We start from the raw sequence: 16,299 nt of genomic DNA, 5'->3' as shown, positions 1-16,299 counted from the left end.
GCCATGCTCCCTCTGAAGGCTCCAGGGCAGAGTCTGTTCCAGGACCTCCTCTTAGCTTTGGGCATTGCCAGCCGTCCTCGGAATTCCTTGGCTTGTAGATGCTTCACTCCAACCTCTGCCTCTGTTGTAGTGTGGCTTTTCTCCCGTGTCTGTGTCTCTCCTCCTTTTTTCTTATGGCTTTTTTTTCTCACCCACAGCACAGTTCAATGCATGTGGGAGGCTGTGTTAGGCTCCAGAAGAAATATAGGCACGGAGGCTGTTTCTGGCTTGCAATTCTGTCACCTCCAAGTCCTTTCTTTCTGGAAGTTCAGATAAGAAAATAGATGGTGTTTACACCTTTGCCCTTAAGTGCTTACAGTGACACACCTATACAGTCCCCTGGACTTCCAGAGATGAACATGAAGCACATGATCCTATCTAGAATTGGTGGACACTAACTTTCCCCAACACAATGACTGCCTGTTATTTCAAGCAACTACTATGTTCTTTATTGGTTTTACATTTTAACATACCAGGCCAGGCATGGTGGCTCACACCTGTAATCCCAGCACTTTAGGAGGTCAAGGTTAGAGGATCACTTGAGTCCAGGAGTTTGAGACCAGCCTGGGCAACATAGCAAGGCCTCATCTCTACCAAAAGTAAAAATAAAATTTAAAAAATAGCCAGGCATGGTGGTGCACACCTATAGTCCCAGCTACTCAGGAGGCTGAGGTGGGAGGATCGAATGAGCCCAGGAGGTCAAGGCTGTAGTGAGTCATGATTGCAAAAGGAAAGAAAAGAAAACAAAACAAAAGAAAGAAGAGGGGAGGGAGGGAGGGAAGGAGAAAGGAAGAAAGGGAGGGAGGGAGGGAAGGAAGGAAGGAAGGAGAAAAGAAAAAAGAAGAGAAAAAAGAAAAAAGAAAGGAAAAGAAAAGAAAAGAAAAAAAAGAAAAGAGAGGTGGATCAATTAGCCCAAGATACACGGGTGATGGAACCAGCCTTCACAGCCAAGCAGTCTAACTCCAGAACCCACTCTTTCGTTTGTTGGAATGTTGAAATATATTGAATGCCAAAATGTTTTTTCTTTTCTTTTTCGGTCTCGAACTGCTGGGCTCAAGCCATCCTCCTGCCTCAGCCTCCCAAAGTGCTGGGAATACAGGCATGAGCCATTGTGCCTGGCGTAATTTTTTTTTTTATAGACAAGAGGTCTTCATATGTTGCCCAAGCTGGTCTTGAACTCCTGGGTTCAAATGATCCTCCCGCTTCCACTTCCCGAAGTGCTGGGATGACAGGCCTGAGCCACCATCCCCTGCCTATTTTTAAAATGTTTGAGGAATCTCCATACCGTTTTCCATAGTGGCTATACTATATCCCCCCAGTAGTGTGTGAATGTTCCTTTTTCTCCACATCCTCACCAAAGCTTGTTTTCTTTAGTTTGATAGTAGCCATTCTAATTGGAGTAAGGTGATATCCTCAATATGGTTTTGATTTGCATTTCCCTGATTACTGACGTTGAGCAATTTTTTCATACACTTGTTGGGCATTTGTATGTCTTCTTTGGAGAAATGTCTATTTGGGTCTATTGCCCATTTTTAAATTGGGTTGTTATTCTGTTGTCTAAATTCCTTATATATTCTGGTTATTAACCTCTTGTCAGACGGAGAGTTTGTGAATATTTTCTCCCTTTTTAAAAAAAAAAAGATACAGTCTCCCTCTGTTGCCCAGGCTGGAGTGCAGCAGCGTGATCTCGGCTCACTGCAACCTCCACCTCCCAGGTTCAAGCAATTCTCCTGCCTCAGTTTCCCAAGTAGCTGAGATTACAGGCACCCACCACCACGTCTGGCTAATTTTTGCATTTTTAGTAAAGACGGGGTTTTGCCATGTTGGCCAGGCTGGTCTACGACCTCCCGACCTCAGGTGATCGCCCACCTCGGCCTCCCAAAATGCTGGGATTGCAGGCATGAGCCACCACACCCAGGCATCAGGGCCATTTTTACCATAATTCTTCTGAGCCCTGGCCACCTTCTCTTCCCCTGAGCACTTTTCACTACCATGCTACACATTCTCATTGTTTCCCATCTCTCCCTCCACATAAGCAAGGAGTTTCACCAGGTTGCCAGAGCGTAGGCAAGGACTGGGCACACAGTAGCTGCTTAATAAATGTGGTTCTTTGACTGATTAGTCTTAAAAAAGCTTACACCAGGTAAAGCAGGAGCCCACATTTAGGAGAAGTTAATCATCAAAACCCACAGGGGAGTTCTACAAAATGAAGGGCAGGTCAGCCGGGGCAAGCCTGCCCACCAGGGAGGCCTGTGACATCTGCTCAGATACTTCACCCTGAGGACACTGAACATGGTCGCTCTGTAAAATCAAGCAAGACTCTGCCCTGACCTGCATCACCCCTGCCCCCACACCTGCAGGAGCCGGAGCCCACCCTCCTGTGTCAACCTACCAGTCCCCAAGCCCTATGCCACGTGCTGAACGTATGTCTAGCCTGTAAGGGGACCCAAAGAGCATCTCCTGGACTCCTTCTTACCCACTGGCTTTTGAGCAGGGAGTCACTGAAAAACGCATTACTTTTAGTTACTTTTGATCAGGTCTCACTTTTCTGAATGCAAGTGATCCTCCCTAACCCCAGGCCTGCCGCCTGGTGGCTGTGAGTGGGACACTCTACCTGAGGGCACTCCGAGGGAAGCAGTCTCTGGCAGCCCCGCACACCCCCATGTGCAGCATGCGCTGCAGAGCAAAGCCAAGGGTCCCTATTGACTTGCATCACCTTTTATTACACAAAATAGATTTCAGCCATGTTGCACATTCATTCTCGCTATGAATCTGGCTTTAAAAAGATCCCTAGGGATTCAGTCTCATCGATTTCATGGTTTTCCTTTCATTGATGTCATGCCTCTGTTGTAGTCAGAGTCCTCTCAAAGGACAAAAGCAGATGTGGCTGCCTTGGGTCAGCTCACACAGTGCACTCCCGGCCTGCCCACTGGAGGTGCGGCTCCCATCATCGTCTGGACCGCAACTGCTAGGGACTGTCAAAGCAGCAGCATGCCATCGCCTTCTCCAGTCCTTCTCCAGCAGCAAACCAGTCCTCCCAGCCGGTCCTCTGGGGACCAGCCGTCATGGCGACGTGGTGGCAATGTCCCCAGGCAGCCAACCATCCTGGGCTTCTCTTTGGGCAGGCCTGGGCCAGGGCCTTAGGGGATCTCTGTGTCCATGGTATAAATCTGAATGAGATCAGACACAATATTATCAATGATTGGCTTGGTAAGGTCGTCACTAAACACCTAGAAAGAAGAAGGAAAAGAGGTTCCAGTTAGACTCCCTCTGTGTTAAATAAGGCACCTGTCACTAAGCACAGAATCACATTTCATGGGCAGGGGAGGAGCACAGGGACTTGGCTATCCAGGAAGATGGTAGCTCTCCTGCAAAGCCAGTTCAGTTCTAGCCTGTTGAGGCCAATGAAACGCTTCACAAAGCCGAGGACATTCCAGATGGAACAGGCCTTGGTGATCCTCTGACCCAGACAGGAGGGGACCTGTCTGAGGTCATGCAGGGAATTGGTAACACAGCTGGGTCCAGAGCACAGGCTCCTGCCTCCTGCCTGGGACTCCCTCAGGTCTAGGGTCTCTGGGGACACCGGCAAGAGGACAGGGTGGCAGTCCCTGTGCAGCCACAGGCAGACTAAGTACCCGGACCCCATGCCCACCGTAACCCAGACCCTGGGGAGCATGTGGACCCACTCCACAGTCCGGACCACCACATGCAGGAGCACTCGCAAGACGGCAAAGGACATCCTCAGGGCCCATGGCAGGAGGGTTGCAGCCCAGGGCCACGCCACAGGGTGGGGTCTACACCCTGTACCTTCCAAAGGCAGGTCTGGCCTCTGCCCAGCTCCTGGAGAATAACCTCTAGGCCCCTAGAAAATCCCGCCCCGTGTGAGCGTCTTGGTTTACTGGACTGCCAGGCGGTCTGTGTTAACCACATCACTTACGGTGAGGGCCTTGGGCCACAGAGTCCCAGCTAGACCTCTGGTGGCTGCAGCCCAAGTAACCAGGGTTGGCCATGCAGGCACTCCGTGCCTATGTGATCCACCCCCTGCGGAAACCCTGGCCGCCACGGCTGGGGTGAGCTTCCCTAGTTATGACTCCATGCACGCTGTCCCACACTGTTGCTGAAAGAAACAGGTGCTGTCGGCACAACTCCCCTGGGCAAGGAGCCACTGAAGCTCACGCCTGGTCACTCCTGGAGCCTGTCCTGTGCACCCTGAGCCTTCGCTCACCGTGACCTGTGTCCTTTCCTTGTAATAAACCGGAACTCAGAGTGTGACGGCTTTTCTGAGTTCTGAGCCCTCCCAGCACAGCACTGAGCCCCAGGGTGCTGTTTGGGATCCCCATTGATAAGGGAAATAGTAAGCAAAGCAGCAAGACCTTGGTTAGATGCTGCGTCTGTAGCCACCCTGTGCCCAAGCTTGCTGCCTGGGGAACCAATGTACCAATAAGATCAAGGCCTTGGGCCAAGTCAAGGCAAGAAGTGGACCTAAGTCCACCCCTGCTGAATGCTCCCAAAGAACCACAGGTTCCTCTGTGGCCTACAACCTCAGGCAGGAGACGGTAACCTGGATACCCTCCAAGTCCTGACTCAGGAAGCACAGCTGTCTTACCCTGGGCTCTGGGGGAAAAACAAATACTTCAGAAATGCACACTTGTTTGCTGGGGTCCGTGACCTGTGTGCTCCTGGAGACCCCAAGCTCAGAAGCAATCATTAAAAAGCATGCAGGGGCTGGGCATGGTGGTTCACGCTTATAATCCCAGCACTTTGGGAGGCCGAGGCGGGTGGATCACTGGAGGTCAGGAGTTCCTTGAACCCCGTCTCTACTAAAAATACAAAAATTAGCCGGGTGTGGTGGCAGGCACTTGTAATCCCAGTTACTTGGGAGACTGAGGCAGGAGAATCACTTGAACCAATGAGGCGGAGGCTGTAGTGAGCCGAGATCTCACCACTGCACTCCAGCCTGAGCAACAGAGTGAGACTCTGTCACTTAAAAAAAAAAAAAAAAAAGGCAGGGCCAAAACATGGAAGCAGCCTGCGTCCATCCATGGATGGATATGTTAATACCATATAGTCCATGCAGGCCATGAAATATGATTCAGCCATCAAAAGAAAGGACATTCTGAGACAGGGGCTCCAACATTGTGCTCAGTGAAAGGAGCCAGTCACAGAAAGGCACACACTGTGAGGGGCCTCAAAGGAGAGCCGTGAACTCTGTAGACGGACAGTGGAAGGGTGGGTGCCAGGGGCTGGGGGGTGGGGAGTTGGGGTTGAACGGGCCAGAGCTTCAGTTTGGGAAGATGAACAAGTTCTGCGGCTGGATGGCGGTGATGGCTGCACAGCACCGTGAATGTGCTTCTGCCCCTGGGCCGCACACTTAAAAATGGTGAACATGGTACAATTTAGGTGATGTGTATGTCATCACAATTAAATATAACAGTCCAGAACAGGTGACAACCCTGGGGCACCTGACAGCAGAAAGGACACAGACCCAAGTCCTAGGAGGAGACACTGCTGGCCTCTGGGGACTTTGCCTTTTCGTGGGCGGTCCATCTGTTTATAAGATAAAGAGCAGCAGTGGCTGGAAAGAGGCAGGTTCTCCTTCTGCTAAGGAACGAGGGGATGGAGGGCACTCAGTGTGGCTCTGGACGTGGAAGTTTCAGCAGCATTGTGTGACGACCCGCATCATTTCTGACACCGCCACCATCCCTGCTCATCTGGCAAGTCAGAGTGCAGGCAAGCTTCTCCAGGGAAGCACATCAAGCTGCCATGCCGAGCCCATGGCAGACAAGTGACAGGAGTCGCTATAAGAAGTGGTGGCCGAGAGCACACAAGGAAGAAAGGGTTTCAAAAGCTAGGCTGTGAGCTCCACAGCACCTGGGTGGGTGAGGCCTCCCAGGGCCCCACTCATCATGAGGGATCAGGCCCTTGCACCCCACCAGCTCATAGGATGCACCTGGATTCCGGAAGCTTCTGGTGCACAGCCCCGAGCTGGGAAGCAAAGGTCAGGTCAAGTTTAGCAACCTTTAAGAAGAGCTGGGTGAACATAAGCTCGCCACCCCACAAAGGGTAACTTCTTCGCAGTCTGAACAACTGGGTGAGCTGGGCCACCAGCAAACAACTTGCTGGTGGAGCTGCTTCCTGGCTGTGCAGGCTCACCTGGGCTCGCACTCCTCTGGGAGGGGTTAAGCATGGGACGCAGGTGGTACCAGCACACCAGGTGAGGTTTATGAGCAAACGCAGAAGACAGAGCAGAAAGGAAGAGAGATGCAGGATAGCCAGGCAGCCCAGGGCCAGGGCCACACCCACCAGATGTCCCCAGAAGGTGTCTGCCCTCACCAGAGTCCAACCCTGAGCACAAGGCAGCCATGCTATCTGAAAGTCCCTGGCAGCCCGAGCATGGAGCAATACTGTCTGTCCACACAGATGGCCCTGCACCACCTGCACACTGCCTCGGGGACAGGGTGCTTCCAGCCTGAGACTAGGAACACGGGTGGATGGGTTCAAAGACACATGGGCACCCGCTATAGTGCCAGGGTGGCGCGGGAGATGTGGCGGCATGGGGCAGATGAGCTGCCTGGCCTCAGGCGCTCACAGCTGACTGGGGATACGAGATTAGACAATAAACATGCAAAAATCAGCAAGTGCTGTGGTCGTCCGCAAGGCACACGGGCCAGGAAAGAGAGGCAGGGGCGCCTCTATGCAGAACAGCAGCGGCCACCTGGAAAGCTGTCCGCTGGGCAGGCCTACAGAGTTCTACCATCCATCCCTCCAGGATCTACCTACTGATACCTATCAGTCACCCGCCACCCGGCCCATCAGCTCTCTCACCCACCCACCTAGGTGTCTGTCAACTAGCCAGCTAGCTGTCACCTACCTAGTCACCCACCCCTCTCCGTAAAGCACCCCAGATGTTTCTGATGGGAAGCCAGGTTTCGTAACCTGTGACCACACTCAAGTTCCCACTCAATTCAGTAAAAGTGGTTCTCCGCTGGGGCAACCCGCCTCCCGGGACACCGGCGACATCTCGGTGGAGGCTAGCACTCTCGTTCGACATCCGGGATCCCTAAATGGCAACTGTGCTGAGGGAGAGCCTGGCCCAGGCCATCAACAGGGCGCTCTGAAGCTTCCATGCTCCCCAGCAGCCCATATCTTCCTTCATGGATAATTAATAGAAAGAATTTGGTGAGCACTGCAATACAGACTTCCAGAGGGAAAGGGGTCACGTCCGGTATGCCAAGTAGCCACCTCACCTGCCACCATGGCTTCTCAGCCTCGACTTCAGCAGGCACTTCAACTCCGTAGACCTGCAGGGCCAGAGAGAGCACTGCCACGGCGATGTGCTGGGCCTGGAAGCGGAGGCACAGCCCCCCGTGGTAGCTGTCCCGCAGCAGGGCCCAGGCAGTGACGGCAACAGGGGTCCGCTGCCAGCTGTGGCGGTTCAGCCAGTTCTTGAGGGAAACCAGGTAGTGGAGCAGATACTGCAAAGACACATGCATCAGCCTTTGATCCCACCAGCTGCTCTCCTCATGCTGACATAATCGTATCAGCACCTGCACCAACCCTCCAGCGGCTTCCATGTCCCTTAGGAAGAAGCCCCAAGGCCTTCTGCTGGCCCCATCTCCTGCCCCTCCCACCCCGCCTTCCAGCACACCCTGTCTAGGGCCTTCACACTCATGGAGCTGTCCGCCTGAAACCACCTCACCATATGCACCTGCCCACTCTCATCCTCCAGACCCAGCTCTAGGGAAACCTATGAGGGCCACCCCCACCGCAGTCCCTCTCAACCACAGGGCCCGCTCTGGCCACCATGAAATTCCTCGGGGCCTGGTGCTCCGGAGAGCACCCTCTTCATGGGCAGAACAGAGGGTGCTGCTCCCCATGCATCTGGCCTGCTGCCAAGGGCACATGCTGTCCTCAGCCACAACATCCAAATGACCTCCCAGCCCAGCTGCCAGCTCCTGCTCTCAGAACAGACATTTTGCCGGAACCTCACACAGTAAGACAGATGCTGCAAGCTCTCTGGACAGTCTGGAACACACATGTGTGTGTGACCCCAGCACACCATGCAGGAGGGATACATAGGTTACTCTCCGCCCCAGACTGGAAGGAGGGGAAGGGGCTGGCAGGCTCCCAGCCACACCAAGTTATCAGTTTCCCAACTGGGCACAGATCACACACCCCCTGAGGTCTGAGTGCTGCTCTTTCCTAAGCCTTGTCGCCTTGACAGCTCCACCCTGCAGCCACCGGGGCATCTCCCACCTTCCCCCAGGACACTCACCAAGCATTCTGCCCACTAAGACACTACTGTGCAGAAATCCCAGACCAGGGCTTTCCAGATACTAAGGTAGGAGTGTGGAAGGCTGGAGGCAAGATTATAAAGGCAACACGAAGGGCTTGTGCAGCTGGAACTGTCTCTCACCTTGGCTGTGGTGGTAGGTCTGTGAACGGAGACGTGATGAAATGGAACAAAAACAATACACACAGGAATACAAGTGGAAGTAAGGATGCCAGCGGGCTGTGTCGGTGTTGACATCCTGACTGTGTTCCCCTTGGGGGAGACTGGGCCAAGGGTACATGTCACAACTGTGTGGGAATCTACAATGATCTCAGTAAGAGTTTTGACGAAAAAGAATGAAACTCCTAGCCCAGAGCTCCAAACCACAACTCCTCCATCTCTGTCTCCAGCCAGCCTTCTGAGCTGCCTGTGCATGGGGCTGCGGTGCCCAGAGCATCGTGTGCCAGTCGCCTTAGCGTTCCGCTTTTCCCTTTTGCTGCTGTTTGAAATGGTTCTTCTATTGAGACTCACACGTTCCTAGATGGCTTCCTAAGCACAGCTGAGCTGGATGCATGCTCCGAGGCATCACAGCATCTCCTGGGGACGGGGACTCTGGCTGGTCACGAAACCAGCCTGCTTCCCCAAGGCCCAGCATGCATACCATCTATATGGGCCACAGGAGCTGCCACAGCTTCAGCGGGCCACATGGACCCCGCCCACAGGTGAGCAGGCAGAAAGGCAGAAGCTGAAATGAGATTTGGCTGAGAAAACCCACAGGAGTGGGACAGGAGAGGCCAGGCGGCCAACCCGGCCACAAACACGGAGCGGGGAGACCCAGTTCCCAGCCGCAGCCCTGCTCTCCTTCTGTGCTGTGCTCTCGAGTATGAGATGGGATGCACTTTTGGGATAAAGAACAAAGACCATGGCTTGAGCCTCCCCAAACAGGCACCAATTCCCTAGCATGTACCTTGTGTGGATGCTGGAAGGAGACCTGGAAGCGCAGAACTCTCAGCATGAGAAGCTCACACTGCACAATGCTGTCGCGGAGCTCCCAGAAGCGGGAGTCCAATTCCAGGGGCTCACCGCTTGGGTTAAAGTACCTGCACAGAGAAATGGCAATGCGTCAGCAGCCAGTGCAGTCTCCCCTGAGCACTGGATGGCTCAAATTGCTTAAGTCACACAATGTCCAGATGCAAACTACATTGTCCATCTGCAGATTAATGTAGGGTCATTTTATTTGTGTTTTTATACAAAAATTCTTCATTTCCACATCTAGTGTACAGAATGAAAACAGTAACCAACAGAGGAAAGAAGCCAGGTCCTAGTTTTAGCCAGATGGGCTGTCTGCTATCATTCAGCAAAATGTCAAGTGCAAAGACTGGCTGTTGGCGATGGCTCCAGAGGAACCGGAAGCTTGAGCATGCCAAGTCGGTTGTGCTTCCTGTTATATTCAGCCTGGCAGCAGGGAATCTTCATCACCTAAGGTGGCAATGCCCAGGGCTCTCACTCTGGGCCCAGGGAACGTATTTTTTTATCTTATTTTTATTTTTTATTTATTTATTTATTTATTTATTTATTTATTTATTTATTTATTTATTTTTGAGACGGAGTCTCGCTTAGTCGCCCAGGCTGGAGTGCAGTGGTGCGATCTCGGCTCACTGCAAGCTCCGCCTCCCGAGTTCACGCCATTCTCCTGCCTCAGCCTCCTGAGTAGCTGGGACTACAGGCACCCGCTGCCACGCCTGGCTAATTTTTTGCATTTTTAGTAGAGACGGGGTTTCCCCATGTTAGCCAGGATGGTCTCGATCTCCTGACCTCGTGATCCACCCACCTTGGCCTCCCAAAGTGCTGGGATTACAGGCATGAGCCACCGCGCCCGGCCTTTTTATTTTTTGAGACAGGGTCTTGCTCTGTCTTTCAGGCTAGAGGACAGTGGTGTAGTCACAGCTCACTGCAGCCTTGACCTCCTGGGCTCAAGCGATCCTCCTGCCTCAGCTACCCAAGCAACTGGAACCACAGGCATGCGCCACCACACCCGGCTAATTTTTGTATTTTTGGTAGAGACAAGGTTTCACCATGTTGGCCAGGCTGGTCTTGAACTCCTGGACTCAAGCAATCCACCCACCTCGGCCTCCCAAAGTGCTGGGATTATAGGCGTGAGCCACCATGTCCAGCCATCCAAGAAAGATATTTAAGCCTCTCATGGGAATGAGGTACTCCAAAAAGTGAACATTTCTCAGTTTTATATTTCCCAGACCGTTTTTCCTTCGCCTTGGCGAAGACCCTGCATCCTGCCCCAGGAGGAACACACCTGCTTGGGCCGGCTGTGCCATGCCCATGCCCACACCCACAGCAGGGCGAGGCCCCTAAGCAACTGGGACCCACCACCTGGCTGGGTCTGTACCCTCCTGATGCAGGCAAGCTCTTCTGCATGCAGCCATCCCTGTCTAAGATTTCAACAGAATCTTCTTTGACATGCCTCTCCAAGTTCCCCCTGCTCAAGCCCCACCTCTACCCTCCATCCAGCTTTCCAGGCTCCCCATAATCTGGCCCAGCTTTTCTCTCACAGACCCCACTGGCCTCTGACATCAGGCTCCTTCCCACGTTTGCTGCTAGTGTTTCTGGCCCTGGTTCAAGGCCATCCAGGTACTTCCTTCCAAGATCCATTGCTGGCACCTGGTGGGCAGGGCCCCGTAGGAGCCTTCCCTACCCTTCCCCCCCACCGCGTGGACACCAGGAGCCCATCCAAATGCCATTACCTGTTGGACACATTGATGATGTCACGAGTCCGCAGGTGCTGCTCTTCCACTTTGCCAGCCAAGTAAATGGAAGACATGGCAATCAGGTAAGGGTCATAGGCATCCAGGTTGGTCTCACAGAAGAACTTATGGTAAATGGTGCAAGCAGTGGCAATGGGAATGGACCGCATCCCTAGCTTGACACCTGCAGAGAGAAAGCAGGCAAGAGAGGACTTCAATCCAGCGCTGGTTCACTACTCCAGTGAGGGAAGCCATTGGAATGGGCCGTAGCAGGTACAACCCTTCTTGGACAAGGCTAAGGGCTTCCAGCAGAGCCAGTGGCTCCTCCCGGGTCTCTCACAGACTCCAGTGGATGACCCAAGCCCCTAGGGACGGTGTTCAAATGCAAACTTCCCCTTCTGTAGGTCTGCAGCTCTGAGATTCTGCACTTGTGACAAGCCCCAGGTCATGCCCATGTCAGGGGTCTGTAGACCATGCTCTGGGAAACAAGGGTTCCAAGGACTGCTCAGTTAGCAACTGGCATAGCAGCTTCTGCAAAACCCTGGGAAAGGACCATATGCTGTTGTGTGTCTGGGTTCACCTTAGCAAGCCGCTAGCTAGAAGTCACCCAACCCACAGCTACGACGACAGAAGAGAAACGGCCTCGTGGGTACCACAAGTCCTGAAGTCACAGTGAAAGATTATACTGAGCACTGGTTTCCTAGTTCACGGGTTAGAAGAGGTGAGCAAAGCAAGCAGCGTGACTGCCAAGAGTAACCACTTGCATTGCAGAGAAAAGGCAATGTTTATGGCCACGGCCAGGCACGGGGGAAGGACACCAACACGTTGAAAAGTGGGCTGGGCATGCTGATTTACGCCTGTAATCCCAGCACTTTGGGAAGCTAAAGCAGGAGGATTGTTTGAGCCCAGGAATTTGAGATCAGCCTGGGCAACAGAGTGAGACCCTGTCTCTACAAAAAAAAAAAAAAGAAAAGAAAAAAAATTTTAAGGTTAACAAAACTCAAAACACCAGAACACAACTCAGTGGATTCACTTAGGGGTTAAAGCCCATCCCCAGCCCATTCTTGAATGGCTCCTAAGAAAATCACTGCCCTGGTGCACAGAACCAAAACAAATTCACAACAACCAGGGTTCACAAGAGGTTAAATGACATCCACTAGGCCAAAACAGGAAGGTGGAGAACAACCAACAATCAACCATGAAATGACAGCTAGCGTCCTCTACCTAAGAAGGTAGATCAGTTCCCTAGGGCTACTGCAACAAATCACCACAAATTCAGTCACTTAAACAACACACATTTATACTCTCCTGATCCTGGAGGTCAGAAGTCCAAAACAAGCCTAGAAGGCTAAGATCAACGTCTTAGCAGGGCTGGCTCCTTCTGGAGGCTCCATGGGAGAAATCTGTTTCCTTGCCTTTTCTAGCTTCTAGAGGAGGGCTGCATTCCTTGGTTGCTGGCCCCTTCCTCCATCTTCAAAGCTTCTAACTCTGCTTCTGTCCTCATGTGGCCTTCTCTGATGGTAACTCCTCCTGCCTTTCCCTTATAAGGATGGTTACATCCAAATAATCTAGGATGATCTCCCATCTTAGGGTCTTTAATCACATCTTCAAAGTCTCTTTTGCTATATAAGATGACATTCACAGGTTCCAGGGATTAGGACAGGGACATCTTTGGGAAATCAATATTTAGCCTCCTACAAAGAACAAAGGTTTATGCAATACATTTTATAAAGAAGTCCCTCGGAAGGTCTAAACTTGTTATATAGAGACAATTCCTACCTGGGACCCCTCATTCCAGGAGATGCCAGATAAGGTGCTGTTACTGACATGACCTTCCAAGCCTTGTTTTACAGAGCAAAGCCCAATTTACATGGACCCTCCGAGCAGATGGTAGCAGATGAGGTGTCACTGCTATCCTTCCCTAATAATAACATTGCAACTCTTCTTGCAAATTACAGTACATTTACATATCACTGGGATGAAGAGTCCCGCAGCATTGCTCAGACTCTGTCCACCTTGAGTCAAAGTATATCTGCCCAACCCTTCTCCCCCAAGCAGTAAAGGTAGGAAATAACTATCCACCAACTAACAGTATCTCCTATCAAGACACTGTTGATGGGCCGGACGAGGTAGCTCACGCCTGTAATCCCAGCACTTTGGGAGGCCGAGGCAGGTGGATCACCTGAGGCCAGGAGTTCAAGAGCAGCCTGGCCAACATGGTGAAACCCCATCTCTACTAAAACTACAAACATTAGCCGGGCGCAGTGGCACATACCTGTAATTCCAGCTACTCGGAGGCTGAGGAAGGAGAACTGCTTTAGTCCAGGAGACGGAGGTTGCAGTGAGCCGAGATCACGCCACTGCACTCCAACCTGGCCAACAGAGCGAGACTCCGTCTCAAAAACAAAACAAAACAAAACACTGTTGATGGCTGGATGGAAACGCGGAGCCCAACGCTATTGTGGACATCCTGGCAGGGTTCGGAACAGGAGCTGCATGCAGCCTAGGTCCTCGGAGTGACAGGAAACCCCGGACAGCCTTCTCCAAAAGGCTCCGCGAGACCAAGCGCCAGTGCAGGCCCGCGGGTGCGGCAGAAGGCGTGGCGCACTGCGCAGAGCTGCAGGTGCCCGGGCTGGTCCCCGCCTCGCTGGAGGCCCGACCCGGCCACGTCCTCTCCTAGGGCCTGCACACCGGTTCACGCAATGGGGACACATCGCGGGTCACTGCTCAGCACACCGGGCGCGGCGCAAAGGCGGAGGTCCTCAGCCCCAAGCCGGGCTTCCCGGCCTCTGTAAGGTGAGCACTCCGGAAGGCCGGCCTAGCCAGCCGCGCCCGCTCCGCGAAGCGGGCCCCGACGCCGCCTGCCCCGGCCTGCCCCCAGCCGCGGTTACCTGCCTCCATGATGAACCTCGCCACTCGGAAGTGCACCCTGGCTTCGGGCGCCGGCTGCCCCTCAGGGCCCCGCGCTGCGGGCCCCCCTCCGCCGCCCTCCGGGGCTTCCATGAGGCCCTGCGGCCCCGGCGGAAGGAGAGGCAGCCCCGGCGGAAGTAGAGGCGACCCCGGGGGTGCTCGCGGCAAGCACGGCCGCCCCACCCGTCTGCGGGCCGCCCCGCCGCTCCTTCGCCCCGCCTCGCAGGGCCAGCACCCAAGAGTGAGCGCGCGCCTGCGCCACAGAGGCTGCCTGGCCGCGGGCGCAGGCGCAGGCGCAGGCGCAGGCGCAGAGGCCGACACCACCGGGCGGCTAGCGAGTGGCGACCCCGTAGACGCCTCGAGCCCCGCCTCTGGGAGACGCAGGCTCCTCCCCGCGGAGCGAGAATCCGCGGAGCTGCTCTCAGACCCGCGGGAGGGCACCTCCGGTCACCCGGGCCGCAAATCCCTGCTGTCCGAAGAAGGTGTAGCCCCGGGCTGGCGGCCCAACATGGCTTAGGCCAGGAACAGCCGGCAGCGCCCGCCAAGCCCTGGGCTAGAGACGCCTGCGGGAGTTCACGTGGAGGCGCCGGTGTCTGAGGTCTGAGAAGGCAGCGGCCACCGGAAAAGGTGCTAGTGTTTGCAAACCCCGATCCACCGACACTCCAAGGAAATGCTGTGCACAAAATTCCAAGGGGGCCTTTTCCAATAGACGCATGAACGGTGTTTGTGTCTGGATCGTCCAGCCTCCTGGGATCGATTGGGAATCTAGCTTCTGCTTGCCTTTCCAGCGCTACGCACAGTAGGAGCCTAATAAATGTTTGTTGAATAAATGTTGAATATCGAACTCATGTATTTACCATCCCATTTTTCATTCGTGCCTTGCACAAGCAGGAAATGGCGCATCAGGCTTTAGGAACATAGAACCCCAAAAGGACTCCCAAGCTAGTGACAGCCACTTGAGCCATTCTGATACATTCAGGTCATTGCTACAATTTCAGACAGCTGGCAATACGGAGAGGCAACAGCTACTACTCCCTAAACCCTTCTACCCAGGCGCCTTGATCTCTGGATGATGTGGAAGTCTCCACCTCTTACCCCCACCCCATACACCCAGTCCGGCCTGGGTCTCCCTCAGCACCTCCTGCCTCCACCAGGCTCCCCAAGTCCTCTCCATCGCAGCTGGGTTAGTTTCCTGGGGCTACTGTAACAAATGACTACAAATTGGGTTGCTAAAAACACCAGAAGTATATCCTCTCTCAATTCTGGAGGCCAGACACCTGAAATGGAGGTGACACCAGGGCTTTGCTCCCTCAAAGGCTCTGGCAGAGGATCAGTTCTTCCTTGCTCTTCCAGCTTCTGCAGCCTGAGTTCTTCCTGGGCTTGTGGCCCCATCACTCCAATCTCTGCCTCCATCTTTACATGGCCTTCTCCCTGTCTTCTCTTCTCTTATAAGCACATCTGTCACTGGATTAGGGCCCACCTAGATAATCCAGGAGGAGCTCATCTTGACATCCTTATCTTCATTATATCTTGCAAAGGTCCTTCTAAATAAGGTTACAGTCACAGGGATTAGGACATGGACACACCTTTTGGGGGCTGCCATTCAGCCCACAATAGCAGCCGCCGGAGCCAGCTTTCTAAACGGCGAGGCCCAACAGGTCCTGCCCTGCCTGGCACCCTCCGGGGTCCCTTCACCCTCAGGAGAAAATGTGGGGCCTTGGCCTCGCATGCTGGTCCTTGCAGAGTCACCCTGTCAACTGACCGGCCTCAGATCTCACCACTTTGCCTCATGGCAGAGACCTTTGGCAGGTCCCCTAAAGGTTATGGCCTCCCAGCTGAACGTCTCTGCACATATTCTGCCTGGTGAAGGAATTACTGCTCCACTTCCATCACCCAGCTTGCTTTTGTCTATGTGCACAGGTGTGCACGTGTGTGTGCGTATGTGTGCGTGTGTGAACTGACTCAGGGTCCCCAGCTCCCGGTGCTGCTGACACCTGCCATACCTTGAGCACTGTGTCTGTCCCCAAGCTGTGAGCAGCCCCACCCTCTCCCCAGCCCAAGGCTGAAACCTGGGCAATGCCCAGAGGGCCCACCTTGCCTCAGCCCCATTGGTGGAGGCCAGGTCCTGTGTTCCTCCAGACAGTGCCCTGGGCTGGACCAGCCACAGCTAGATCTAGAAGGCTCAAGCCCATGTTCCCTAAAGCAGCTATGGGCCTTGGAGAATCAGGCTGCTGCCTCTCAGCTTCCCCCTACCACCACATCTGTGCACACTACACACACACACCCCCCCATGCACATGCATCACACATTCCCCCCACA

At 53.8% G+C, this 16,299-nt stretch overlaps 1 protein-coding gene across 3 annotated transcripts; it reads right to left on the bottom strand.

Moving 5' to 3' along the window:
• Positions 1-2,741: 2,741 nt before the first annotated feature.
• Positions 2,742-14,238, bottom strand: CCNQ (cyclin Q). 3 transcript variants are annotated; one of them, XM_007993063.3, is made up of 5 exons: positions 13,962-14,238; positions 11,071-11,254; positions 9,279-9,411; positions 7,287-7,514; positions 2,742-3,269 (listed from the first exon to the last, which is right to left on the bottom strand). In XM_007993063.3, exons 1-5 carry the CDS (start codon positions 14,071-14,073, stop codon positions 3,180-3,182), a joined length of 747 nt encoding a protein of 248 aa, XP_007991254.1. In that variant the 5' UTR covers positions 14,074-14,238; the 3' UTR covers positions 2,742-3,179. The 3 variants fall into 3 exon arrangements, with proteins under 3 accessions (XP_007991254.1, XP_007991255.1, XP_007991259.1); XM_007993064.3 differs by having other exon boundaries at positions 2,742-3,209; positions 13,962-14,237; XM_007993068.3 differs by having other exon boundaries at positions 13,966-14,236.
• Positions 14,239-16,299: the final 2,061 nt, after the last annotated feature.

Source organism: Chlorocebus sabaeus, chromosome X (genome assembly GCF_047675955.1).
Source record: "Chlorocebus sabaeus isolate Y175 chromosome X, mChlSab1.0.hap1, whole genome shotgun sequence".
Taxonomy (NCBI): Eukaryota; Metazoa; Chordata; class Mammalia; order Primates; family Cercopithecidae; genus Chlorocebus; species Chlorocebus sabaeus.
Note: the sequence above shows the minus strand (reverse complement) of the source record. Positions and strands in the feature narration are given on the sequence as shown.

What these genes read in the sequence shown, in the direction of transcription:
- CCNQ (XM_007993063.3), bottom strand. Translation starts at nt 14,073, where the DNA reads ATGGAAGCCCCGGAGGGCGGCGGAGGGGGGCCCGCAGCGCGGGGCCCT. An exon ending in GAGGTTCATCATGGAGGCAG is followed by an intron (nt 11,255 to 13,961) that starts GTAACCGCGGCT and finishes TTCTCTCTGCAG; the next exon opens with GTGTCAAGCTAGGGATGCGG. An exon ending in ATCATCAATGTGTCCAACAG is followed by an intron (nt 9,412 to 11,070) that starts GTAATGGCATTT and finishes TTCTCTGTGCAG; the next exon opens with GTACTTTAACCCAAGCGGTG.